This window comes from Ceratotherium simum, chromosome 33 (assembly GCF_057802395.1).
Source record: "Ceratotherium simum simum isolate JZ-2026a chromosome 33, ASM5780239v1, whole genome shotgun sequence".
NCBI classification, from domain to species: Eukaryota; Metazoa; Chordata; class Mammalia; order Perissodactyla; family Rhinocerotidae; genus Ceratotherium; species Ceratotherium simum.
This window is the reverse complement of record NC_141932.1, coordinates 5,504,302-5,527,042: the sequence shown is the minus strand read 5'-3', so window position 1 is coordinate 5,527,042 and position 22,741 is coordinate 5,504,302. Positions and strand designations below refer to the sequence as shown.

The following is a 22,741-nucleotide window of genomic DNA, read 5'->3' as shown; positions in this document are numbered from 1 at the left end:
TGACCCATAACTTCGTTTTGTCTTGACTTTGTCAACAAAACTGAATACCTTTACATCCTCCTATATAAGACCTTAGCACTTAGAATTCCATGAATTATTAATACTAATAATTAATTAATTATTAATACCGTGCACTCAACATACCACATATTCCATGACATATGGGCTTCTAGTTTTTCCTACACCAAAATTTGTGTATTAACACATGCTTTCCCCATTGTTAAGAATACTCTCCTGTTCTTATGAAACTGTGACACATTTCAAAATGTCTCATGCCTCCCAGCACAGTAGATAGACTTGTGAAAACAGCCGGAACAAGCGTCTCCTTTGGGTTATCTCGCACTTTGAGCTACTTAGTCCATTGATTCGTCTTTTTGTAGTATTCATCACGAGGTCTAGAAAACATAAAATATTGGAAATATTTATTGAAATCATTAATAAATAAGTTGACGAAGAAAATGTTCGTGATTGGGCCTGATAAAACAACAAGCAAGTGCCACAATTTCAGAGGAGGGCTAATAAGAGTCTTTACATAAGATCCAGGGTTTGGACCAGAGAGATGCAATGGGGTTTGATTCCGAGAGAGGGATAAGATTAGCCTCAGATACATGGTTTAGTTGACAGCAGGGCCTCGTTTGAAGACAGGCTTCTGAGAATAAAAAGGTCTTGCACTCCTAGGAAAAGACTCTATCGTCCTGTAACCCCGGTAAACAAGGAGCAACCAGAACCGGTTTTTAACCCATCATCGATGACCACTCACCTCAGTGAAAATGCCTTGGTGATTCAACCAATCAGACAGCCTCTTGCTTCTAAACATCAGCCAATCAAAAACGAGTTCACTCCACTAAACACATCTATGAGTGACAACCAATCAAAATAGTCTCCCTCAAAAAAACATGCTTTTATAGGTGATGTCAAACCACAAGAGCCCCCGAAAATCGACATTTCCCCCAAAACCCTATGGGATATAGGATCATCAGTAGGCTTTGCTCAGAGACACCATGTCTGGCCAAGAGAACTATCCCTTACTATAGTAAAAATAAATTTGACTTTGCCTTTTTATTTCAGGCATTGAATAGTGAGTGCATCAGCCTTTGATAATTCATATATTGGATTGATCTAGGTTAAGTATAAGATTTTGCTTAGAGGCAAAGAGAATGGGGGCTTATATTCCGGGACCTTCTCTTCTATGTTAGGTTTTATGCTGGTCATTTCGTTTACAGGAGATCACTGTAACCCTGTGAATTTTATTTTAATCAAACTGCATTTCACATGAGCCAAAAGAGGCTCAGAAAATGACATGATTTGGATAATGATACAAATATATGGATACAGAGTTTCAGTTTGTGATGATGAAAAAGTTGTGGAGACAGATGATGGTCACACAACAACGTGAATGTACTTAATGCCACTGAACTGCACACTTTAAAATGGTTAAAATGAACCTCTATCCATTAAATGACAACTCCTCTTTTGGGGTACAGGGTTTCAGTTTTGCAAGATAAAAAAAGTTCTGAAGATTTGCTTCACAACAACATGAGTGTACTTCTCATTACTGAACTGCACACTTGAAAATGGTGAAGATGGTAAATTTCATGTTAGAAGGTTTTTTTACCACAATAAAAAAAACCTTTAAAAATGGTTAAAATGGTAAATTTTATGTTATGTATATTTTTCCACCATTTGTAAAAATTTCTTTAATAAAGTCTATAGAGACTGAAAGTAGATGAGTGGTTGCCTCACTGAAGGGTGAGGGGGTAGTGGGCAGCAACTGCTAGTGGGTATTGGGTTTATTTTGGGGATGCTGAAAAAGTTCTAAAATTAGATTGTGGTGATGGTCAAGCAACTCTATAAGTATACTAAAAACCACTGAATGATATACTTTAAATGGATGAATTGTATTGTATGTAAATTGAATCTCCATGAAGTTGAGGTTTTCTTCAAGTACCACAAACATGAATAAATTGGGATTGGCCCAGTGGCATAGTGGTTAAGTTTGCATGCTCTGCTTAGATGGCCCAGTGTTCACAGGTTCCAGTGCCAGGCGAGGACCTACACACCACTCATCAAGCCATGCTGTGGCAGGGTCCCACATGCAAAATACGGGAAGATTGGCACAGATGTTAGCTCAGGGCCAGTCTTCCTCAAGCAAAAAGAGGAAGATTGGCAACAGATGTTAGATCAGGGACAATCTTCCTCGAGCAAAAAGAAGAAGATTGGTAATAGATGTTAGCTTAGGGACAGTCTTCCTCACCAAAAAATAAATAAATAAATAAATAAATAAATAAATAAATAAATAAATAAATAAATAAATTATTAGCAACATCCTCAGTGTCACTTACTTTTTAATTGGTTGAGTCATGACTTGAAATCCATTATCCACAACATGTCTTACTGTCTGTATATGGGGATAGTTCTAGGAGTACAGGTGTGAGCTTAAGGTGGAAACCAGGCTGAACTAAATAGATACAGAAGACTCCATAAGAAAGCAGAGACAAACTTAGCGAGATGGATGGTATGGTTCAACTTAGAGTGTGGTGTCCAGGGAAGACACTCAGGTTCAGAGGCATATCCCCCTAAGATGATCACCCGACACCTCTAATTACCTGGATAAAACACGGCATTTATTTAACATCTTTGTACCTCAGTTTCTTATCTGCAAACTGATGGAATAAATGCTACCAATTTCATCAGTTTATCGTGAATATTCAATAAATTAATGATTGCAAACCAGTCAGGACAGTGCTTGCCAAATAGGAAACATTTATCAAGTCTAGTTAATGCAAGACACACTGTAAAGATGATTCTATCTTCAGGTCTTTATACACTGTTGAAGTAAACTGTTCTGCTCTGAGCAGCCTCATGCACCCAAGGTCTACATTGGTGAGTTCTGAAGCAGAAAAGAGAGGAGGAAAGAATCATTAATATGCTATGGGAGGGCATTGCCCTCCTCCATTTCCATACCGACTTCAAGAATTACTATAAAGCTACAATAATACAGTATAGTATTGGCAAAAGAACAGACAAATAGATCAATGGAACTGAATAGAGAGCCCAGAAATAGACCCACATAAATGTCAACTGATTTTTGACAGAGAAGCAAAGGCAATACAATGGAGCAAAGATAGTCTCTTCAAGAAATGGTGTGGAACAACTGGACACCCACATGCAAAAAAAATAAATCAGTCAAGACACAGACTTTAAACCCTTCGCAAAAATTAATTCAAAATGAATCTCAGACTTAAATGTAAATTGAAAACTATAAAACTCCTAGACAATAACATAGGAGAAAACATAGATGACCTTGGGCATGGTCATACCTTTTTAGATACAACACCAAAGACACAATCCATGAAAGAAATAATTGATAAGCTGGACTTCATAAAAGTCAAAAACTTCTGCTCTATAAAAGACAATACCAAGAGAATTATAAGGCAAGCCACAGACTGGGAGAAAATATTTGCGTAAGGATTAAATTGGACCCTTGTTTTACACTATTCACAAAAATTAGCTTGAAATGAATTAACAACTTAAATGTGAGACCTGAAGCCCTAAAACTCCTAGTAGAAAACAAATGCTCCTAGGCATTGATCTTGTCAATGAGTTTTTTGGATCTGACACAAAAAGCTCAAGCAACAAAAGCAAAATTAAACAAGTGGGACTACATCAAACTAAAAAGTTTCTGTACAGCAAAGGAAACAAACAAATGAGGGTATTATGCAAAGTGAAATAAGTCAGAGGGAGAAGGTCAAATACCGTATGATTTCCTTCATTAAGTAGTAGATAATAACAACAATAAACAAAGACATAGAGATAGAGATTGGATTGGTGGTTACCAGAGGGGAAGGGGGGAGGGAGGAGGGCAAAAGGGATAATTCGGCACATGTGTGTGGTGATGGGTTGTAATTAGTATTTGGGTGGTGAACATGATGTAATCTACGCAGAAATAGAAATATAATGATGTACACCTGAAATTTATACAATGTTATAAACCAATGTTGCTGCAATAAGCAAAAATTTTTTTTTAAAAATGGTATTTACAAAATAAAAGCAACCTACAGAGTGGTAGATAATATTTATAAACCATATAACTGATAAGGGGCTAATATCCAAAATATGTAAGGCACTCATAACTCAATAGCAAATGATGATAATAATAACACAATTAAAAATGGGCAAAGGACCTGAACAGACATTTTTCCAAAGAAGACATACAAATGGCCAACAGGTACATGAAAAGGTGCATGACTTCACTAATTATCAGAGAAATGCAAATCAAAACCACAATGAGATATCACCTCACACCCCTAGGATGACTAGTGTCCAAAAGACAGAGATAAGAAGTGTTGACAAGGGTGTGGAGAAAAGGGAAACTTTGTGCATTGTTGGTGAGAATGTAAACTGGTAAAGCCATTACAGAAAATAGTATGGTGGTTCCTCAAAAAATTAAAAATAAAACTATCATATGATCCAGCCATCCCAGTTCTAGGTATATATCCACAGGAAATGAAATCAATATCTCAAAGAGATATCTGCATCCCTACGTTCACTGCAGCATTATTCACAATAACCAAGATATAGAAACAATCTAAGTGTTCATTGATGTATGAATGGATAAAGAAAATGCGGTATGTTATATATATAGTGGAATATTATTCAGCCACAAAAAAGGAAATCCTGCCATTTACAACAACACGGATGAATTTGGATGAGCCTCATTATGCTAAGTGAAATAAGCCAGACACAGAAAGACAAATACTGCATTATCTCACTTATACGTAGAATCTGAGAAAAGTTGAATTTATAGAACCAGAGAGTAGAATAGTGATTGTAGAGGCTGGGGAGTGGGAGAAATGGGGAGATATTGGTCAAAGGGAACAAACTTTCACTTATGAGCTGAAAACTTCTGGGCATCTGATGTACAGCATGGTGACTATAGTTAGTGTTATTGTATCACATACTTGAAATTTGCTAAAAGAATAGATCTCAAGTGTTCTTACCACACATACAAAAAAAAATTCTAACTAGGGGAAGTAATGGATGTGTTAATTAACCTGATTGTAGTAATCATTTTACAATGTATACATATATTAAATCATCATGCTGTAATTATATACAAATATATCATATATATAAATATATATAATTTTATTTGTCAATTATCCCTCAATAAAACTTGGGAAAAATTTTAAATAAGAGGAAATAAAAAGGCAAATTACCCACTCCTAGAAATGGAAACTTTAAACCATTTTGTTTAAATTTCTCAGGACAGAAGTCATGCCTACTAGACAGATACTGGACAGGATGTCATCTCTAAAGGCTTGGGGATGTGGTTTTAGCACCTTCTGAGAAAACAGATCTGGTCTTAAGTCCCCATGATGCAAGTATTTTGAACTAAGAGATAGTATTGTGGAGAAAAGAACACTTGAGTAATGCCAAGTCTTTGGAAGGATTTCTCTCTTAGGAAAAGCAGCTCTAGAATTGCTCCAATCACCATCTCAGAAAATGACAAGAAAACTTGCTTATGTTTGCAAGTCTGGAAGCAGACTTATGAAAAATCGAAAACACAGACATCTTTCATGAGAGTATGAGATTGAATTTCGCTCATGACCCATGTGGGAACAAAACCATAAATTAATGTAAAATTGGCTACAGTCTGCTGAAACCCCTGGGAACTCCAGAAAAGTCAAATGGAAAACAATACTACAGTCACGCGTCACTTAACGACAGGGGTACATTCTGAGAAATGCTTTGTTAGGTGATTTCATCATTGTATGAACATAATAGAGTGTACTTACACAAACCTAGATGGTATAGCCTACTACACACCTAGGCTACATGGTACTAATCTTTTGGGACCACCGTCAAATGTGCGGTCCATGGTTGACCGAAACATCGTTATGCAGCAAATGACTGTATTGCTACAAGTGCACAGAACTATATTGGAATCACATAGACAGGAAAATTCAATGTAAATCATCATCAATAAAAATTACAAACCTCCTGAGGAAACAAAGAACTCTCAAAATATAACAGAAGAATTAGCACCCCCAAAGAACTTGAGATAAAGAACTATCATATGCATATATAAATTATTAGAATAGTAAGAAGAGAGAACGCCCATAAGGAAACTGAAGCTATACCCATTCTCTAAAGTCCAGACCCAATCCCAATGAGGGCCATGCCATGGAGAGAGGGCCATGCCTCATCCTCGGTGGTGCCAGGGGGTTGACTCAAATTCCAGGGATGTTCCTCCCAACTTTCTAAATAATTTTCCAGGAACATCTCATCAGGCAACCAGCCACGTAAATAGAACCTCAGTGTCTCTGAGGAGAGAAGTAGCAGAACTTTCTCACCCTTCCAGGAGAACTATTTCTCTGCCCCTGGTCACTTGATCCCCAAAGGACAACTAGCCCTCTCCTGACCCAAGGATCCATTCACTCGTAAACTTATATTCATGTTGTGGTTGGAATTTAGGCTGACAGAGATGAATAAATTAAGATACATTATGTGGGAGAGGTGAGACAAGACACTGTCTTGGTCCAGAGACATCTTACTCATCTACAGACGAGCTTGCCCCACCATCTCCTTCAAAGGAGCTACCACATGCTCTGGTATCTAAATGTTTCCACAGACCAAGTGTGATCAAAAACCATATTACATAATCAGGTTTCTTGCATGCATGGGTTGAGTCCACTCTCTGTATATGTGGTGAACATTTAAATTCTGATGGGTGGCCCTGGGTCCTCACCCACTATTTTCTCTGCACCCATCTTTCCTATAAGTCTACCTAAGGTCTCCAAACAGTGCAAAACAAGAAGTTAGTTAGAAGAAACACTCAACTTTATCCTTGGTGAGTCCTATATTGGAGACCCCCAATATGCAAAGACAAGACAGTAGCAACCCAATGGGTGGTCTTGTTCACAGGAGGAACAGGGTTTCTTATTTTAGATCAGAATCTGCCTGGGATTTTGATGTCCAAGCTGTCATCTTGATCAAGAGTGAATATCTCACTTTAGTTTTCCTCTCTGGCATAGCTTCTGAGCAAGAATTTATGGACACATGGGGATGACGTTTTCTCTCAAAATTTTATAAGGACATTTTGGAAGAGACTACCTAGACAGGTAGAATTGGTCGATATTGCTTGGCTGGAGAAGGGGAATTCTGGGATTTGAAGCTGAACATTGAAGGCAACAGAAAAAAATGGAATGGAAATCCTGTCATTTGTGACAACAGGGATAAACTCGGAGGACACTCTGCTAAGTGAAATAAGCCAGACACACAAGGACAAATACTACTGACACCACTTAACATGAGGATGAAACTGTCCTATATTTTGTTTGAGGTGTTGGTTACACGATTATGTGCATTTATCAAAATTCATAGAACTGAACACCAAATGAGTAAATTTTACCATACGTAAATAAGAACGTGAAATGGAAAATATTCAACAACAACATCAAGAAATAAGAACAAAAGGTGATAGATTGGGGGAGGAGATTTTCTCGTAAAATGTGAGGCAGAATATGAATTGGCATAACATTTAATTTTCAAAAATTATTTAGACCTTTTTAAAAAAAGAATGATGGACACATTTTGAGTTAAAAACGTATCAAAATAGTTAAGATTTTGATATTTAATATCTGCTTTATAACAGACTAAAGGAATATACTTACGTAAGAAATAGAACATTTTTTGCTTAAAGAATAGCATTTGATTGAACCATTGTAACAAATATTTAAAGAAGATAGTGTTATCATTCCTTTCTGATGAAGCCAATTAGTTTATCCAAGCATATGCATGCTGTACACAGGGGAGCTGAAGTTAAACACTTTTTTTTTAATGATTCTAAGCTTTTTTCTCTGTATACTGCCCCATGCCTTTTCTGGGCATAATGTCCACATTTCAAAACTTAGAAATTGACTCAGAAATGAGGTTCAAGTGAGGCAGACAATTGTCAGAGGATCTGGTTAGACCGCAGATATGATCAGTTGTGTCATAGGGACCATGTCTTTTCCTTACACCCTATGGTCAGAGGCAGAGGGAGAGCTGCGAACTTTCTTGTAAAAAAGGTCAATGTGAAATCCCCATGGCGATTGGTGCTGGGCTTCACTAGCCACATCCTGTGAACCTCCCTGGCCTGCTGGGCTCAGTCTCCATCCAGCTGCTCCACACTAGCCTGGCAGAATCTATGCTATGCTTTCTACACTCGCTGCCCTGCTCTGCCTCGGTGAGTTCTGGCGTGGAAGGGAGATGGAATCCAGCAGTCTGGGTACGGGTGGGTCAACGTGTCTTATTAATCCTGTCTTCCAGAGCTGTGTCTGAGCCAGAGGATCAGCACCCAGAAGTGTGAGTCCTTCCTTCAAAGCCCCAGAGTCAGTCTTCTGGGTTCAGACTAAGTATCCCCCTGAGAACAACTGGAGGAGAGGGCAAGGGCTCTGGCTTGCTAGGAGGGCTTGAGGCAAGCAGCTGGGTGGAGAGGGGGGTAGGCAGGGGCTTTATCTAGAACTCCAGCATCTGATTCACTTCCAGATACTTCCTCAAAACCCATCATCTGGGCCAAGCCTGATGTCGTGATTCCAAGGGGAATGCCGGTTGTCATCTGGTGTCAGGGGACTCACGAGACCGTTGAGTACCAGCTGTATTTCGAGGGACAGCTTTGTGCCTCAGAGAGACCAAAAACACCCGGGATGACAAACAAAGTCAAGTTCCCCATCCCGGCCATGACCTTAAGCAATGCAGGGCAATACAAGTGCTTCTATCGAAGTGGAGAGCTCTGGTCAGGACCTAGTGACCCTCTGGACCTCGTAGTAACAGGTAACTGTCCCATTCTCTAGCTTTAGAGTCATCTCCTCAGCCTGAATCCTGGGGAGGGCCATTTTTATTCATTTCATTTAGTCCCTTCCAAGCTCACTCAAGTACTGTCTGTCTTGGAGGTGAGGGTTTGATCACTTCCTACAGGGTTTATCTATGGAAAGTTGTCTCCATGTCCTAGGAGTGGATTTATCTTAGGCCAAGTTGTCCGGGTAAGAGGCTCTGAGATAGATGTGTGTGTGCAGGGGAGATTACTGGGAAACATCCTGAACCACAACAACTGCGATGGGTGAGGGAAACAAGCTGGGCAGAAGGTTAAGCTGGCCTGTGCTTTAGTCTCAGAAGAGACCTCAGCTGAGCAAATGAGGAGCTCTGGACCTGGGACGGCCCTTCAGAGTCATCTTGAAATGAGGCTAGGGGCTCTGTACCCCCAGCATCAACCAGTGATTGCATGAGAACCCACTGCTATTGAGGTTCCACACAAATATCCTTGCTTTTGTGGCACCTGTATTCTAGCAGAAGACAGACCATGAGTCGAAGTCAGGATAAATAAATCAATTATATAGCACTTGAGGAGGAAACGGTGGTATGGAAAAAGACAAAGCAGGACGGTATTAAAGTGATTAGGAGGGAGGAGTATCTTAAGTCAGGCGGTTCCCTTCAGCTGATGGATGTGGTTCTTGCACTTAAGCAAGTATCAGAATCACCAAGTATCAGAATCAGAGGACTCGTGGAAACACGGGTGGCTTTAGTACACACGCATTAATGGAAACACTATTCACAATGGCAGAAAGGTAGAAACAACCCAAGTGTCTATTGATGGATGAATGGATAAACACAATGTGGTACACACATAAAATGGAATATTATTCAGCCTTAAAAAGGAAGGAGGCTCTGATACCTGCTACAACATGGATGAAGCTTGAAGACATTATGCTGTGAGAAATAAGCTAGTCACAGAGGGATACTATATGGGATACTTAGAATAGTCCAACTTAGAGCCAGAAAGTAAAATGGTGGTTGCCAGGGGCTGGGTGGAGGGGGAATGGGGAGTTATTGTTTAATGGGTACAGAGTTTCAGTTTTGAAAGATGAAAAGAATTCTGGAGATGGATGGTGATGATAGTTGTTCAGCAATGTGACTGTACCTAATACCACTGAAATGTACACTTTAAAAAAATGGTGAAGATGGCAATTTTTTTTTTTTGGTTTATTGTGGTAACATTGGATTATAACATTGTATAAATTTCAGGTGTACATCATTGTACTTCTATTTCTGCATGGATTACATCATGTTCTCGTGTTCACCACCCAAATACTAATTACAATCCATCACTGCACACATGTGCCTAATGATCCCTTTCACCCTCCTCCCTCCCCCCTTCCCTTCTGGCAACCACCAATCCAATCTCTGTCTCTATGTGTTTGTTATTGTCTACTACTTAATGAGTGAGATCATCCAGTATTTGACCTTCTCCCTCTGAATACTTCACTTTGCATAATACCCTCAATGTCCATCCATGTTGTCACAAATAGCTGGCTTTCAACATTTCTTATGGGTGAGTAGTATTTCATTGTGGATAAATACCACATGTTCTTTATCCATTCTTCCCTTGATGGGCAGTTAGGTTGCTTCCACATATTGGCTATTGTGAATAATGCTGCAATGAACAGAGGGGTGCATATATATTTACGCATTGGTGTTTTCATGTTCTTTGGATAGTTACCCAGCAGTGGAATAGCTGGATCACATGGTAGTTCTATCCTTAATTTTTTGAGGAATCTCCATAGTGGTTTCCATGGTGGCTGCACCAGTTTGCACTCCCACCAGCAGTGTATGTGAGTTCTCTTCTCTCCACATCCTCTCCAACACATGTTGTTTCCTGTCTTGTTAATGATAGCCATTCTGATGGACATGAGGTGATATCTCATTGTAGTTTTGATTTACATTTCCCTGATAGTTAATGATGTTGAACATCTTTTCATGCGCCTGTTGGCCATCTGTATATCTTCTTTGGAGAAATGTCTGTTTATGTCTTTTGCCCATTTTTTAATTAGGTTGTTAGTTTTTTTGTTGTTGAGATGCATGAGTTCTTTATATATTTTGGAGATTAACCCCTTATCAGATGTATGTTTTGCAAATATCTTCTCCCAATTGTTAGGTTGTCTTTTCATTTTGTTGGTGGTTTCCTTTGCTGTGCAGAAGCTTTTTACTTTGAAGTAGTCCAATTTGTTTATTTTTTCTATCGTTTCTCTTGCCCGGTCAGACATGGTGCTTGAAAATATGTTGCTAAGGGCCAGCCCCGTGGCTTAGTGGTTAAGTGCTCATGCTCCGCTGTTGGCGGCCCGGGTTCCGATCCCGGGCGTGCACCGATACACCGCTTCTCCGGGCATGCTGAGGCCGCGTCCCACATACGGCAACTAGAAGGATGTGCAGCTATGACATACAACTATCTACTGGGGCTTTGGGGAAAATAAATAAATAAATAAAATTATTAAAAAGAAAAAAGAAAATATGTTGCTAAGACCAATGTCAAAGAGCATACTGCCTGTGTTTTCTTCTAGAAGTTTCATAGTTTCAGGTCTTACATTCAAGTCTTTAATCCATTTTGAGTTAATTTTTGTGTATGATGTAAGGTAATGGTCTATTTTCATTTTGTTACGTGTGGCTGTCCAGTTTTCCCAGCACCATTTGTTGAAGAGACTTTCCTTTGTCCATTGTATGTTCTTGGCTGCTTTGTAGATGATTGGCTGTCCATAGATGTGTGGGATTATTTCTGGGCTTTCGATTCTATTCCATTGATCTGTGTGTCGGTTTTTGTGCCAGTACCATGCTGTTTTGGTTACTATAGCTTTGTAGTATATTTTGAAATCAGGGAGTGTGACACATCCAGCTTTGTTCTTTTTTCTCAGGATTCCTTTGGCTATTTGAGGTCTTTTGTTGTTCTATATAAATTTTAGGATTCTCTGTTCTATTTCTGTGGAAAATGTTGTTGGAACTTTGATACAGATTGCATTGAATCTACAGATTGCTTTAGGAAGTATGGACATCCTAATTATGTTAATTCTTCCCATCCCAGTGCACAGAATATCTTTCCATTTCTTTGTGTCTTCTTCAATTTCTTTCAGCAATGTTTTATAGTTTTCAGTGTACAGATCTTTCACCTCTCTGGTTAAGTTTATTCCTAGGTATTTTATTCTTTTTGTTGAAATTATAAATGTGATTGTATTCTTAATTTCTCTTTCTGCTACTTTGTTGTTAGTGTATAGAAATGCAACTGATATTGTATCCTGCAACTTTACCATATTCATTTATTACTTCTAAAAGTTTTTTTGTGGATTCTTTAGGGTTTTCTATATATAAAATCAGGTCATCTGCAAATAGTGACAGTTTCACTTCTTCCTTTCCAATTTGGATCTCTTTTGTTTCTTTTTCTTACCTGATGGTTCTGGCTAGGACTTCCAAAACTAAGTTAAATAGGAGTGGTGAGAGTGGACATCCTTGTCTGGTTCCTTTGCTTAGAGTGATAGCTTTCAGTTTTTCACCATTGAGAATGATATTAGCAGTGGGTTTGTCATATATGGCCTTTATTAGGTTGAGGTACTTTGCTTCTATACCCATTTTATTCAGAGTTTTTATCATAAATGGATGCTGTTTCTTGTCAAATGTTTTCTCTGCATCTATTGAGATGATCATGTGATTTTTATCCTTCATTTTATTAATATGGTGTATCACATTGATTGATTTGCGAAATTTGAACAATCCCTGGAATAAATCCCACCTGATCATGGTGTATAATCTTTTTAATATATTGTTGTATGCAATTTGCTCGTTTTTTTTTTTTTTGAAGATTTTTGCATCAATATTCATCAGCGATTTTGGTCTGTAATTTTCTTTTTTTGTGTTGTCCTTGTCTGGTTTTGGTATCAGGGTAATGTCAGCTTCGTAGAATGAGTTAGGGAGCTTCCCCCCACCTCAATTTTTTGGAAGAGTTTGAGAAGGATAAGTATTAAGTCTTCTTTGAATGTTTGGTAGAATTCAGCAGGGAAGCCATCTGGTCCTGGACTTTTATTTTTGGGGAGGTTTTTGATTACTGTTTCAATCTCCTTACTGGTGATTCGTCTATTCAAATTCTCTACTTCTTCTTGATCCAGTTTTGGAAGGTTGTATGATTCTAAGAATTTATCCATTTCTTCCAGATTGTCAAATTGGTTGGCATATAGCTTTTCATAGTATTCTCTTATAATCTGTTGTATTTCTGAAGTGTCCATTGTGATTTCTCCTCTTTCATTTCTGATTTTACTTATTTGAGCCTTCTCTCTTTTTTTCGTGGTGAGTCTAGCTAGTCAATTTTGTTTATCTTTTCAAACAACCAGCTCTTGGTTTTATTAATTTTTTCTGTTGATTTTTTAGTCTCTATTTCATTTATTTCTGCTCTGATTTTTATTATTTCCATTCTTCTACTGATTTTGGCCTCTGTTTGTTCTTCTTTTTCCAGTTCCTTTAGGGGCATTGTTAGATTGTTTATTTGAGATTTTTCTTGTTTGTTGTGATACACCTGTATTGTTCTAAACTTCCCTATTAGAACTGCTTTTGCTGTAACCCTTAAATTCTGGCATGGTCTATTTTCATTTTCATTTATCTGCAAGCATGTTTTGATATCTCATTTGATTTTTTCATTGATCCAATCTTTGCTCAGTAGCATTTTGTTTACTCTCCACATATTTGTGGGTTTTCTGATTTTCTTCCTATAGTTGATTTCTAGTTTCATACCGTTGTGGTCAGTAAAGATGCTTGGTATTATTTCAATCTTCTTAAATTTATGTAGACTTGTTTTGTGGCCTAATATGTGATCAATCCTGGAGAATGTTCCATGTGCATTTGAAAAGGATTTATATTCTTCAGTTTTTGGATGGAATGCTCTGTATATATCTACTAGGTTTGTCGGTTCTAGTGTGTCATTTAACACCAATGTTTCCTTATTGATCTTCTGTTTGGATGATCTATCCATTGGTGTAAGTGGAGTGTTCAAGTCCCCTACTATTATTGTGTTACTGTCTATTTCTCTTTTTATGTCTGTTCATAATTGCTTTATATATTTAGGTGCTCCTGCATTGGGTGCATAGATATTTACAAGTGTTATGTCCTCTTGTTGGATTGTTCCCTTGATCATTATGTAATGCCCTTCTTTGTCTCTTTTTATAGTTTTTCTTTTAAAGTCTTTTATGTCTGATATGAGTATTGCTACCCCAGCTTTCTTTTCATTGCCATTAGCATGGAGTATCTTTTTCCATCTCTTTACTTTCAGTTTGCGAGTGTCTTTAGGTCTGAAGTGTGTGTCTTGTATGCAGCATATATATGGGTCTTGTTTTTTTATCCACTCAACCACCTTATGCCTGTTAATTGGAGCATTTAGTCCATTAACGTTTAAAGTAGCTGTTGACAAGTATGTACTTACTGACATTTTTTAACTTTTTTTCTTGGTGTTTTAGTAGTTCTTCTCTGTTCCTTTCTTCTCTTGTTCTCTTCCCTTGTGGTTTGATGGCTTTCTTTAGTATTATGTTTGGATTCCTTTCTCTTAGTTTTTTGAGTATTTATTGTAGGTTTCTGGTTTGTGATTACCATGGGGTTCATATATAGTAACCTATCTATATAGCAGTCTACATTAAGTTGATAGTCTCTTTAATTTGACCTCTGTCTGAAAGGTCTACTCTTTAATTCCCCTCCTCCCACATTTTATGTTTTTGATATCATATCTAACCTCTTTTTTGTGCATTTGTATCCATTACCCTCTTATCATGGAAATAGATAATTTTTCCTATTTGTGGTCTTCTCTTTTACCCTTAAATAAGTCCCCTTAGCATTACTTGTAGCACTGGTTTCTTGGTGACAAACTCTTTTAATTTTTGCTTGTCTGGGAAACGTTTTATCTCTTCTTCCATTTTGAATGATAACCTTGCCAGATAGAGTATTCTTGGCTGTAGGTTTTTTCCTTTTTGCACTTTAAATATATCTTGCCACTCTCTTCTAGCCTGTAAGGTTTCTGCTGAGAAGTCAGCTGATAGCCTTATGGGGTTTCCGTTGTATGTAACTTTTCTTTCTCTTGCAGCTTTTAGGATTCTCTCTTTATCTTTAATTCTGGACATTTTAATTATGATGTGTCTTGGTGTGGGCCTCTTTGGGTTTATCTTGTTTGGGGCTTTCTGTGCTTCCTGTACCTGGATGGCTGTTTCCTTCCTTAGGTTAGGGAAGTTTTCAGTTATTATTTGTTCAAATAGATTCTCTGCCCCTTTGTCTCACTCTTCCCCTTCTGGGACACCTATAACACGGATGTTAGTGCACTTGATGTTGTCCCAGAGGTCCCTTAGACTGTCTTCACTCTTTTTAATTCTCTTTTCTTTCATCTGTTCAGCTTAGGTGATTTCTTCTAATCTTTCGTCCAGCTCTCAGATCCATTCTTCTGTATCCTCTACTCTGCTTTTGAGTCCCTCTAGTGAATTTTTCATTTCCAGTATTGTATTCTTCATTTCTGATTGGTTCTTTTTTATATCTTCCGTTTCTTTGTTCACCTTCTCACTGAGTTCATCCATTCTTCTCCCCAGATCAGTGAGCATCCTTAACACTCTTTGTTTGAACTCTCTGTCGGGTAAGTTGCTCATTTCTGTTTCACTTAGTTCCTTTTCTGGGGTTTTGTCCTGTTCTCTTACTTGGAATGTATTCCTTTGCCTCCTCATTTTGCCTCTTTCCCTGTGCTTGTGTCTATGTATTAGGTAGGTCAGCTACGTCTCCTGCTCTCGGAGTGGTGACTTTATATAAGTGATGCCTTAGGAGGCCTGGCAGTGTGCTTCCCTCTCCTCTCCAGTTGCAAATGTTCTAGGAGTGACCTCTGTGTGGGCTACATGAGTCCTTCTGTTGTGGTGGGGTTGTTCTTCCCGTAGGTGTTCAGGGAGTCTGAGCTATTCCCCTGGCGAGCTGTTGTAGTGCTCAGCTGTGTGTAGTTGTTGTGGGCCCTTCAATCTCTTTATCGGGTGTGGGGTGTCCCAGCACAGTTGGATGCAAGGCCTAATAGCACAATTCGGTTGCTGTATTTCTATTAAGTGAGCTGGCCCCCAATGTGGCAGATTGTTAGGCTCAGGGACTTACAATTGCTATAAGCCTCTAGCCTTTAGGTCCCTTGTCAACTCTCTCAGGATTGCAGCCATGTGGGGCGGGCCTCAGGCAGGGGAGCACCCAATTGTTTCAGGCTTTTGAAGGTGGGACCAACCCCATATGTCACTCTTTGAGAAGCACACATCTTCTGAAGCTGACAAGCCCCACTGCCCACAGGTCCACACACACAGTCAACACAGTCCTGCCCCGTGCATGAGCCCCAACCTCCTGACGTGGACCCAGTCTCTCCAAGGCGGGAGCCCCATACTCTCCACCACCCCCCACACTCTCCACTGGCTCCTTGAACACACCCTGCCCTACAGAGGCGGACCCAGTCACCAGGCTGTGGAGAATCCAGGTACCTCCCTTATCAGGCTCACAAGTTTCCCGAGGGCTTGTTTTTGGGTGGGGCCAGCCCCTAGGGCGGGCTGCTTGCCCTGGCTGAGCTGGATTAAATCAGTGCTCTCGTGGGTGGGGCAGAACCTGGGCTAGCAGGCCCCAGTGAGAACTCCAATGGTGTTTGCCAGCGTCTATGTCAGCACGCCCACACCAGGTCACAATTATGGCTGCCACCAATGTCCCAGTCCCAGGAGAGGTCTCACCTCTCACCAAGATGTACTCAGAGCCTATCAGGTGAGTCTCTTTTTCCCAAAGGGCTATGCACCTTTCTTTCTGCTGATTTTAGGTTGCTTTCTGAAATGGGTGAGTTTGTGTGGGGGCCCTTTAAGAGCTGGTTTTAATTTCTTTGTGAACCAGCTTTTCTGGGGGTACTCAGCAATGTTTTAGTAGCAAGAAAAGTCAGTTATTATGCCACTCATCTCGATTGTGCTGGTTCCAAAATATGCCTACAGTGGGGGCGCTACCCGTCTCAAGCCCCACACATCCAAGGAGGGCTGCATACCTTTGGGCTACTCCCGGGCAGCCAGGAAGCGCTGCAGCTTGTGAAGGTGGGATTTTTTCTCTCCAGAAGGGAATTTCTGTCTTTTCCACCTCAATTAGGGTTGTCGTTTGTTGCAGGAGGTCCTCATATCCAGTTTTCAGTTCTCTCTCAGGGGTAATTTTTCCAAGAGTAGTTGTAAATTGGCTGTGTCCATGAGAGGAGGTGAGTTCAGAGTCTGCCCATGCCACCATCTTGACTTCTCCCCCTCAAGATGGCAAATTTTATGTTGGATGTATTTCCCAACAATTAAAAATAATAATAATTTTTAAAATAGATGGCTGCCCCACTCCTGAGTTTCTGATGCAGTGGGCCTTGGGTGGAGCCTGGGAATTTGCATTTCTAACAAGCTTCCAGGTGATGCTGATGTTTCTGGTCCCAAGGACCAAACTCTGAGAACCACTGATGTATGGTAATTCCCAGAGAAAGATTCATATTAATACTCCTGGAAGCTAGGGGAGTGAGTGTCTCAGCCTTGAAGGGAGAGATCAGAGAGGGTGTGTCTACGACCAGGACAAATTTAGGAAATAGAAGGGACAGATTCTGGGGAGTGATATCTGGTCTTAAGGACAAGGAGGATGGGAGATATAGGAGACAAGATAAAGATGCTCTTTACCTACCAGCCACTTTCTCTCACAGGAATGTATGACACACCCACCCTTTCAGTTCAGCCTGGGCCTGCAGTGATTTCAGGAGAGAACGTGACCTTCTACTGCCGTCTAGGGACTGCAACAACCACGTTCTTTCTGCTTAAGGAGGGGAGATCCAGCCGTCCACAGCACAGATATGGGAATGTCCAGGCTGAGTTCCGCCTGGGCCCTGTGACCACAGCCCACAGAGGAACATACAGATGTTTTGGTTCTTATAACAACCATGTGTGGTCTTTCCCCAGTGAGCCTGTGAAGCTCCAGGTCACAGGTGAGGAAATCCCCAATTTTCCCCCATGTCCTTTCTGGAAGCCCAAGTGAACCCAACTAGTGGTGAGGAAGGCAGCAAAAGGACAACTGGGAAGATGCAGAGAGGGCACCTCCTACCAGTGCCCTCATCCACATCCATTTCCTGGAGGCCCAGTTGATTGTTCATGAGGAAGAATGCCAGAGGGATGAGGAGGAGGGTATAGAGAATAGGTGGGAATAACAGAGGAAACCCCAAACCCTGACTTGTTTCCTTGTCTCCATTGTCAGGAGATGTCGGGGACCCCAGCCTTGCACCAACAGAGTACACCTCTTCTCCTGGTGAGTAACAGATACTTCTAAACTTGGAGGAGAATTCAAAGCCTCCTAATGACACTAAAAACATGATTTTCATTCAAAATATCCATTGAGTGTACAGTGTATGCCATGACCTACAGTTCTCTCAGCCAACCAGACAAATACCCTTGTTTTCGTGGCACTTGTCTTCTAGCAGGAGACAGACAGTGAGTCAAAGGCAAATAAATCAATTATGCAGCAGGTGAGGAGGAAATTATGGTATGGAAAAAGACAAAGCAGAACAAACAGAGTTATGGTGATTAGGAGGTCAGGTAGCAATGCTAACAGAGTTGTCTGAGTTGGCCTCACAGAGAAGGAGGCGTCTGAGCAAAAACTTGAATGAGTTGAGGGCATTAGTCCTGTGGCTATCTGGAGAAAGAAGTTCCAGAGAGAAGGAATGGCCACTGCATATGCCCTAAGGCAAGGAGATAGCCAGTGTGATAAAAGAATAGCAAGGAGGCCAGTGGGACTGGAAATGATGTCAGAAAGGGGATAGTGGGGAAGGGCTGGGGCTGGGGCAGCCCTTTTAGGACCTTGAAGAAAATGATAAGACTTTGAATTTTAGTATGTATGAGGAAGAAGAAATGATATTGATTGACTTAATGAGGAAACTGAGGCTCATATACAAGATATGCTTGGCACGAAGACACACACTTATTAGTCCTCGAGCTTAATTCTTCCTCAGGTTAGTCTGTCTTTTGACTCTTCCACTCTACCTGCTGAATGAAGCCACTAGGACGTATAGTGTGAGATAGGGACCTCAAAAAGCAATAGGATGTCATGGGGTACATCCAAGGGAAGCAGAGCCTGGATAGGAGAGGCCAACACCATCCCTTTTCCTGACTTCTTCACTTTCCTTATCACCTGCAGACTCTTGGAACCCCTACTTGTTAACCACAGAGATGCAATTCCAGAAAGGTAAGCAAGTATCTGGGACTTTAGGATCTAAGGGAAGTAAGGTCTGGAAAGGAGAGAGGGAGAGAGATGAGGTGAGGTGGTGTGCTGTGCATATGTTCCTGTCAGCAATCACTCTGTTCTTCTGACCCCAGATCCTGCCCTCTGGAATCATGCTGCCCAGAATCTCCTTCGGATTAGTCTGGCTTTCCTGGTCCTGGTGGCCCTCATGTGGCTCCTGGCTGAAGACTGGCTTCACAGAAAGAGGGCTCAAGAAGGAGCCAACAAGTCTTCAAGCCAGGAAGGCAGGAGAAGGCACAGAATACAAAGGCACCTGGACAAATAACCAATGGATGCAGTGGCCATAGGTAGAGCTGAAAGCTAATCTCGACCTTGGGCTATGTGAGCTCTGTGTTGTGCCCATGCAGGACGGAGTAGTTGCAAGAAACTAAGGGATGACTGCATGGAGTTTGGTGAAGCATCCTGGGGGAGGCAGGAGAGGGGATGAAGATGCTCAATTTCCTCTGCATACAAATCCTATTGTCTTCCCTAGGTTCTAAGTATTTTTGCGCTCGCTTACTGTAAACCAAACTTCTAGCCACTCTGGTCTTTCCTTAAAAGATCTTTAACATCACAGCCATGGGGAATATTTCCTTCCTACTTGGTCTTTATCCCTATTTCCTCTTTGCTTTCTCTGCAGATGTCATTCAAAATATTTACCGACCAGTGCAGAATAGGCATCTATCAAATGCAATAGGAGTCAGAGAGGCAACAACCAGTCACTGGAGACACAGGCTGTAAACAAACAGTGCAGCTATATGAGTGTGTCCTGGCTGGATCTGACTCATCTCAGCCTCAATTCCCTCTATCCTGTCCACCACAGGATCCTGTCTTCCCTTCTTTATCCATGCCTCACATTTTTCTTTGGGTCTCTGAGTAGATATCATCTCCTTCAAGAAAGTTTCCCAAGTCCTCTAGGGACTTGCACACTCCCAAAGCACCTGTTATTTCTCCATAACAGCACTTGAACCCTAACACTGCATACATATCCATTTTCCTGTCTCTACTGTGAACTCATGTGAATTAAATCTATGTCAGATTTCATGGCCGTGTTCACAGTTCCCACTACTAGAGCGTTCTCAGGAAATGTATGTTGGATAAATGGGTATATAAATGGGGCCAGAGTACAGTTTGAAACTTGAGCCTCCTGAATATGATCCTTTAAATGCTGTCTGGGCACCACATTCTCTTTCCTCCTTGAGAATTTCTACAATTTCTACTTGACCAACCCACTAATAGACCCATTGTATGGGTCCCCATCCCCTCACAATATTCTGCAGGTCAAATTCATCCTTTAAATCTGAGTTTTCTGTTAAATATCAGGGAATAATCATTCCAACCTCAAAGAGATAACACGAAAATTTAATGATATAAATAATATCAATAAACCGGCAAAAACTCTGACTTATATAAGTTACTCAATGCATAGTAACCATTATTATTCACAGTACCATAGGGAATTGAAAATTTCACCAATTATCATCTCATTACCAGTGGCCCCAATACTGAATTTTCTTCTTTCTGTTCTTCATCTCCCCACTGTCCTAAGGTCTACGAATTTCTAAATTAGTATCAAATTATAGTCTTCTTCATCCCAAGATGAGATGGACGTGTTCGGAGTGGGTTTATGACATTCCAAAGATTCCATATTCTAGTTTGTGACAAGAAATGTAGAATCTCAAGGAAAAAATGTGTTGATAGAAGTATTTTAAGTCTCAAGATATAGATGCAGAGGCCTGACCTGGCAAAGGAGCCTCTTCAGAGGAATGGAGGGGTCTTTAACACCCATGGCCCTGCTAGTCTCCTCATCAGTGCAAGTCAAAGTCTTCCAAAACTAGTCAACAGGGCAAGACCAAATGTTTAAGTATTGCATTACTCTTTTTGAAATGTTGAACATGGCTTGAATTGCAGACAGCAAAGTGAAGGATGGAGAGGAAGAAAAGAAAACAGGGAAGGAGGTAGGGAGGAGGGGAGGGAGGAAAGTACTGGCCAATTGTTTGTTACAAAGATTTCTTGGAAACACACAATACTTCCATTTATCTCTCAATGATAGGAACCTAATAGCTTGCCCCAGCTAGATGCAAAAGAGGTTGAGATATGTAGCCTTTATTCCATGTGGCACTGTGCCAAGCTAAATGTTGGTGCTTCTGGTACCAGTGAAGGGGGGGATAACATGATAGAGTTTTGTAATAGGTAACCCCAACCTCTGCTACAAGAGCCTACTGTGTGCCAGGCGCTATGAAAGTATAACACACCAAGGCAAACATTATCCCTGCCATAACAGGATTGATTGTCCAGGAGTACAGATCATAAATAAGTGAATAAAGAACAGAGGATAAGTCTTGTGATACAGGAAATCCAAGATGCTATTGGAGCCTCTTCCTGTGCAAGAGTCCGTTAACTAGACATTAAGGAGGATATAGAGGTGGGGAAAGGGATGATGGTGGTAGGTGTCTGTACCAATTCATGCAAAGGCTCAGATGCAAGATGGATGGTGAAAAACCAAAGATCAGTATAAGTAGAGCTTTGATTGTGAGAGACAGAGTGGCTCTGGGTGATGCTGGGCAAATGCAGGAGACATATCAAGTATGGCATGGACACCGCATTAATAAGTGCATGTTTTATCCTTAAGGCAAAGGGAGCTCATTAAGCATTTTGATCATGGATGTGATATGATAAATTGTGCACCATATAAAGACCCTTCTGATTTCAGTGAGAAGAAGGAAATATGCAGAAGAAGACAAAAAACATGGGGAAAAAAAGAGAGAAGAGTCGAGAATGGCTCACCTATTTACGGAGTTGACAATCAGGAAGATAACAATACCACAACTAATATTGGTAACCCAGAGGGATGTCCAGCTACGGGTGATGGGTACATGGTCTTGAGATTTGGTAACATATGTTCTTCAGCTTTGTCCTTATTTTTCAAGATTGCCTTGATTATTCTGGGTGCTTTAGATTTCAATATTAACTTTAGGCTGTCAGTTTTCAGAAAATACTCGCCTTGGTTGCACATGAGATTGTATTGAAGCTACAGATCAATTTAAGGAGAATTAGCAACTCTTCAACCTTTCAATCTGTGGGAGTTTCCAACCATAAATGTGGTATATTTCACCACTTAATTATATGTTCACTAACTTCTCTGAATAATATCTTGTAGTCTTCTATGCAAAAAATGTACCTATCTTTTGTTAGATATCCGCCAGAAATATCCTCTAGCTACATAACCTCCAGATAGATCCCTAGTTACCTGATTTTCATTTTGTAAGTGGTATCATTCTTTAAATAATTTTATTGCTAGTGTTTGTTGCTGGTATTATAAAAATAAAATTTGCTTTTGTATATCAAATGTGTATTCAGTGGTCTTGCAAAATTCACTTCTTAATTTTAATAGTTTTAGATTATTTTATTTTGAGATTGAAAAATTTTTGAATTTTTTCTACAATTGGTTTCTTTTTGTGCTTATTACCTGGTTAGATCCTCCAGTGCATTCATGAGTAGGAGTGACAATAGCAAGTATTCTTTTCTTAGTACCAATATTATGGGGAATATTTTTGATATATTACCGTTGAGTAAGCTAATCGCTATAATATTTTGTATATACTCATTGTCCCATTTGGAAAACTCCTTTGCATTC

At 40.1% G+C, this 22,741-nt stretch overlaps 1 protein-coding gene across 1 annotated transcript; it reads left to right on the top strand.

Annotated features, from left to right (window-relative positions):
- Nucleotides 1–8,161: 8,161 nt before the first annotated feature.
- Nucleotides 8,162–22,401, top strand: NCR1 (natural cytotoxicity triggering receptor 1). The gene is made up of 7 exons (XM_087421131.1): nt 8,162–8,230; nt 8,314–8,349; nt 8,533–8,817; nt 17,540–17,818; nt 18,085–18,135; nt 19,021–19,068; nt 19,200–22,401. The coding sequence occupies exons 1-7, from the start codon at nt 8,197–8,199 to the stop codon at nt 19,388–19,390; spliced, it is 924 nt and encodes a 307-aa protein (XP_087277257.1). The 5' UTR covers nt 8,162–8,196; the 3' UTR covers nt 19,391–22,401.
- The last annotated feature ends 340 nt before the right edge of the window (nt 22,402–22,741 follow it).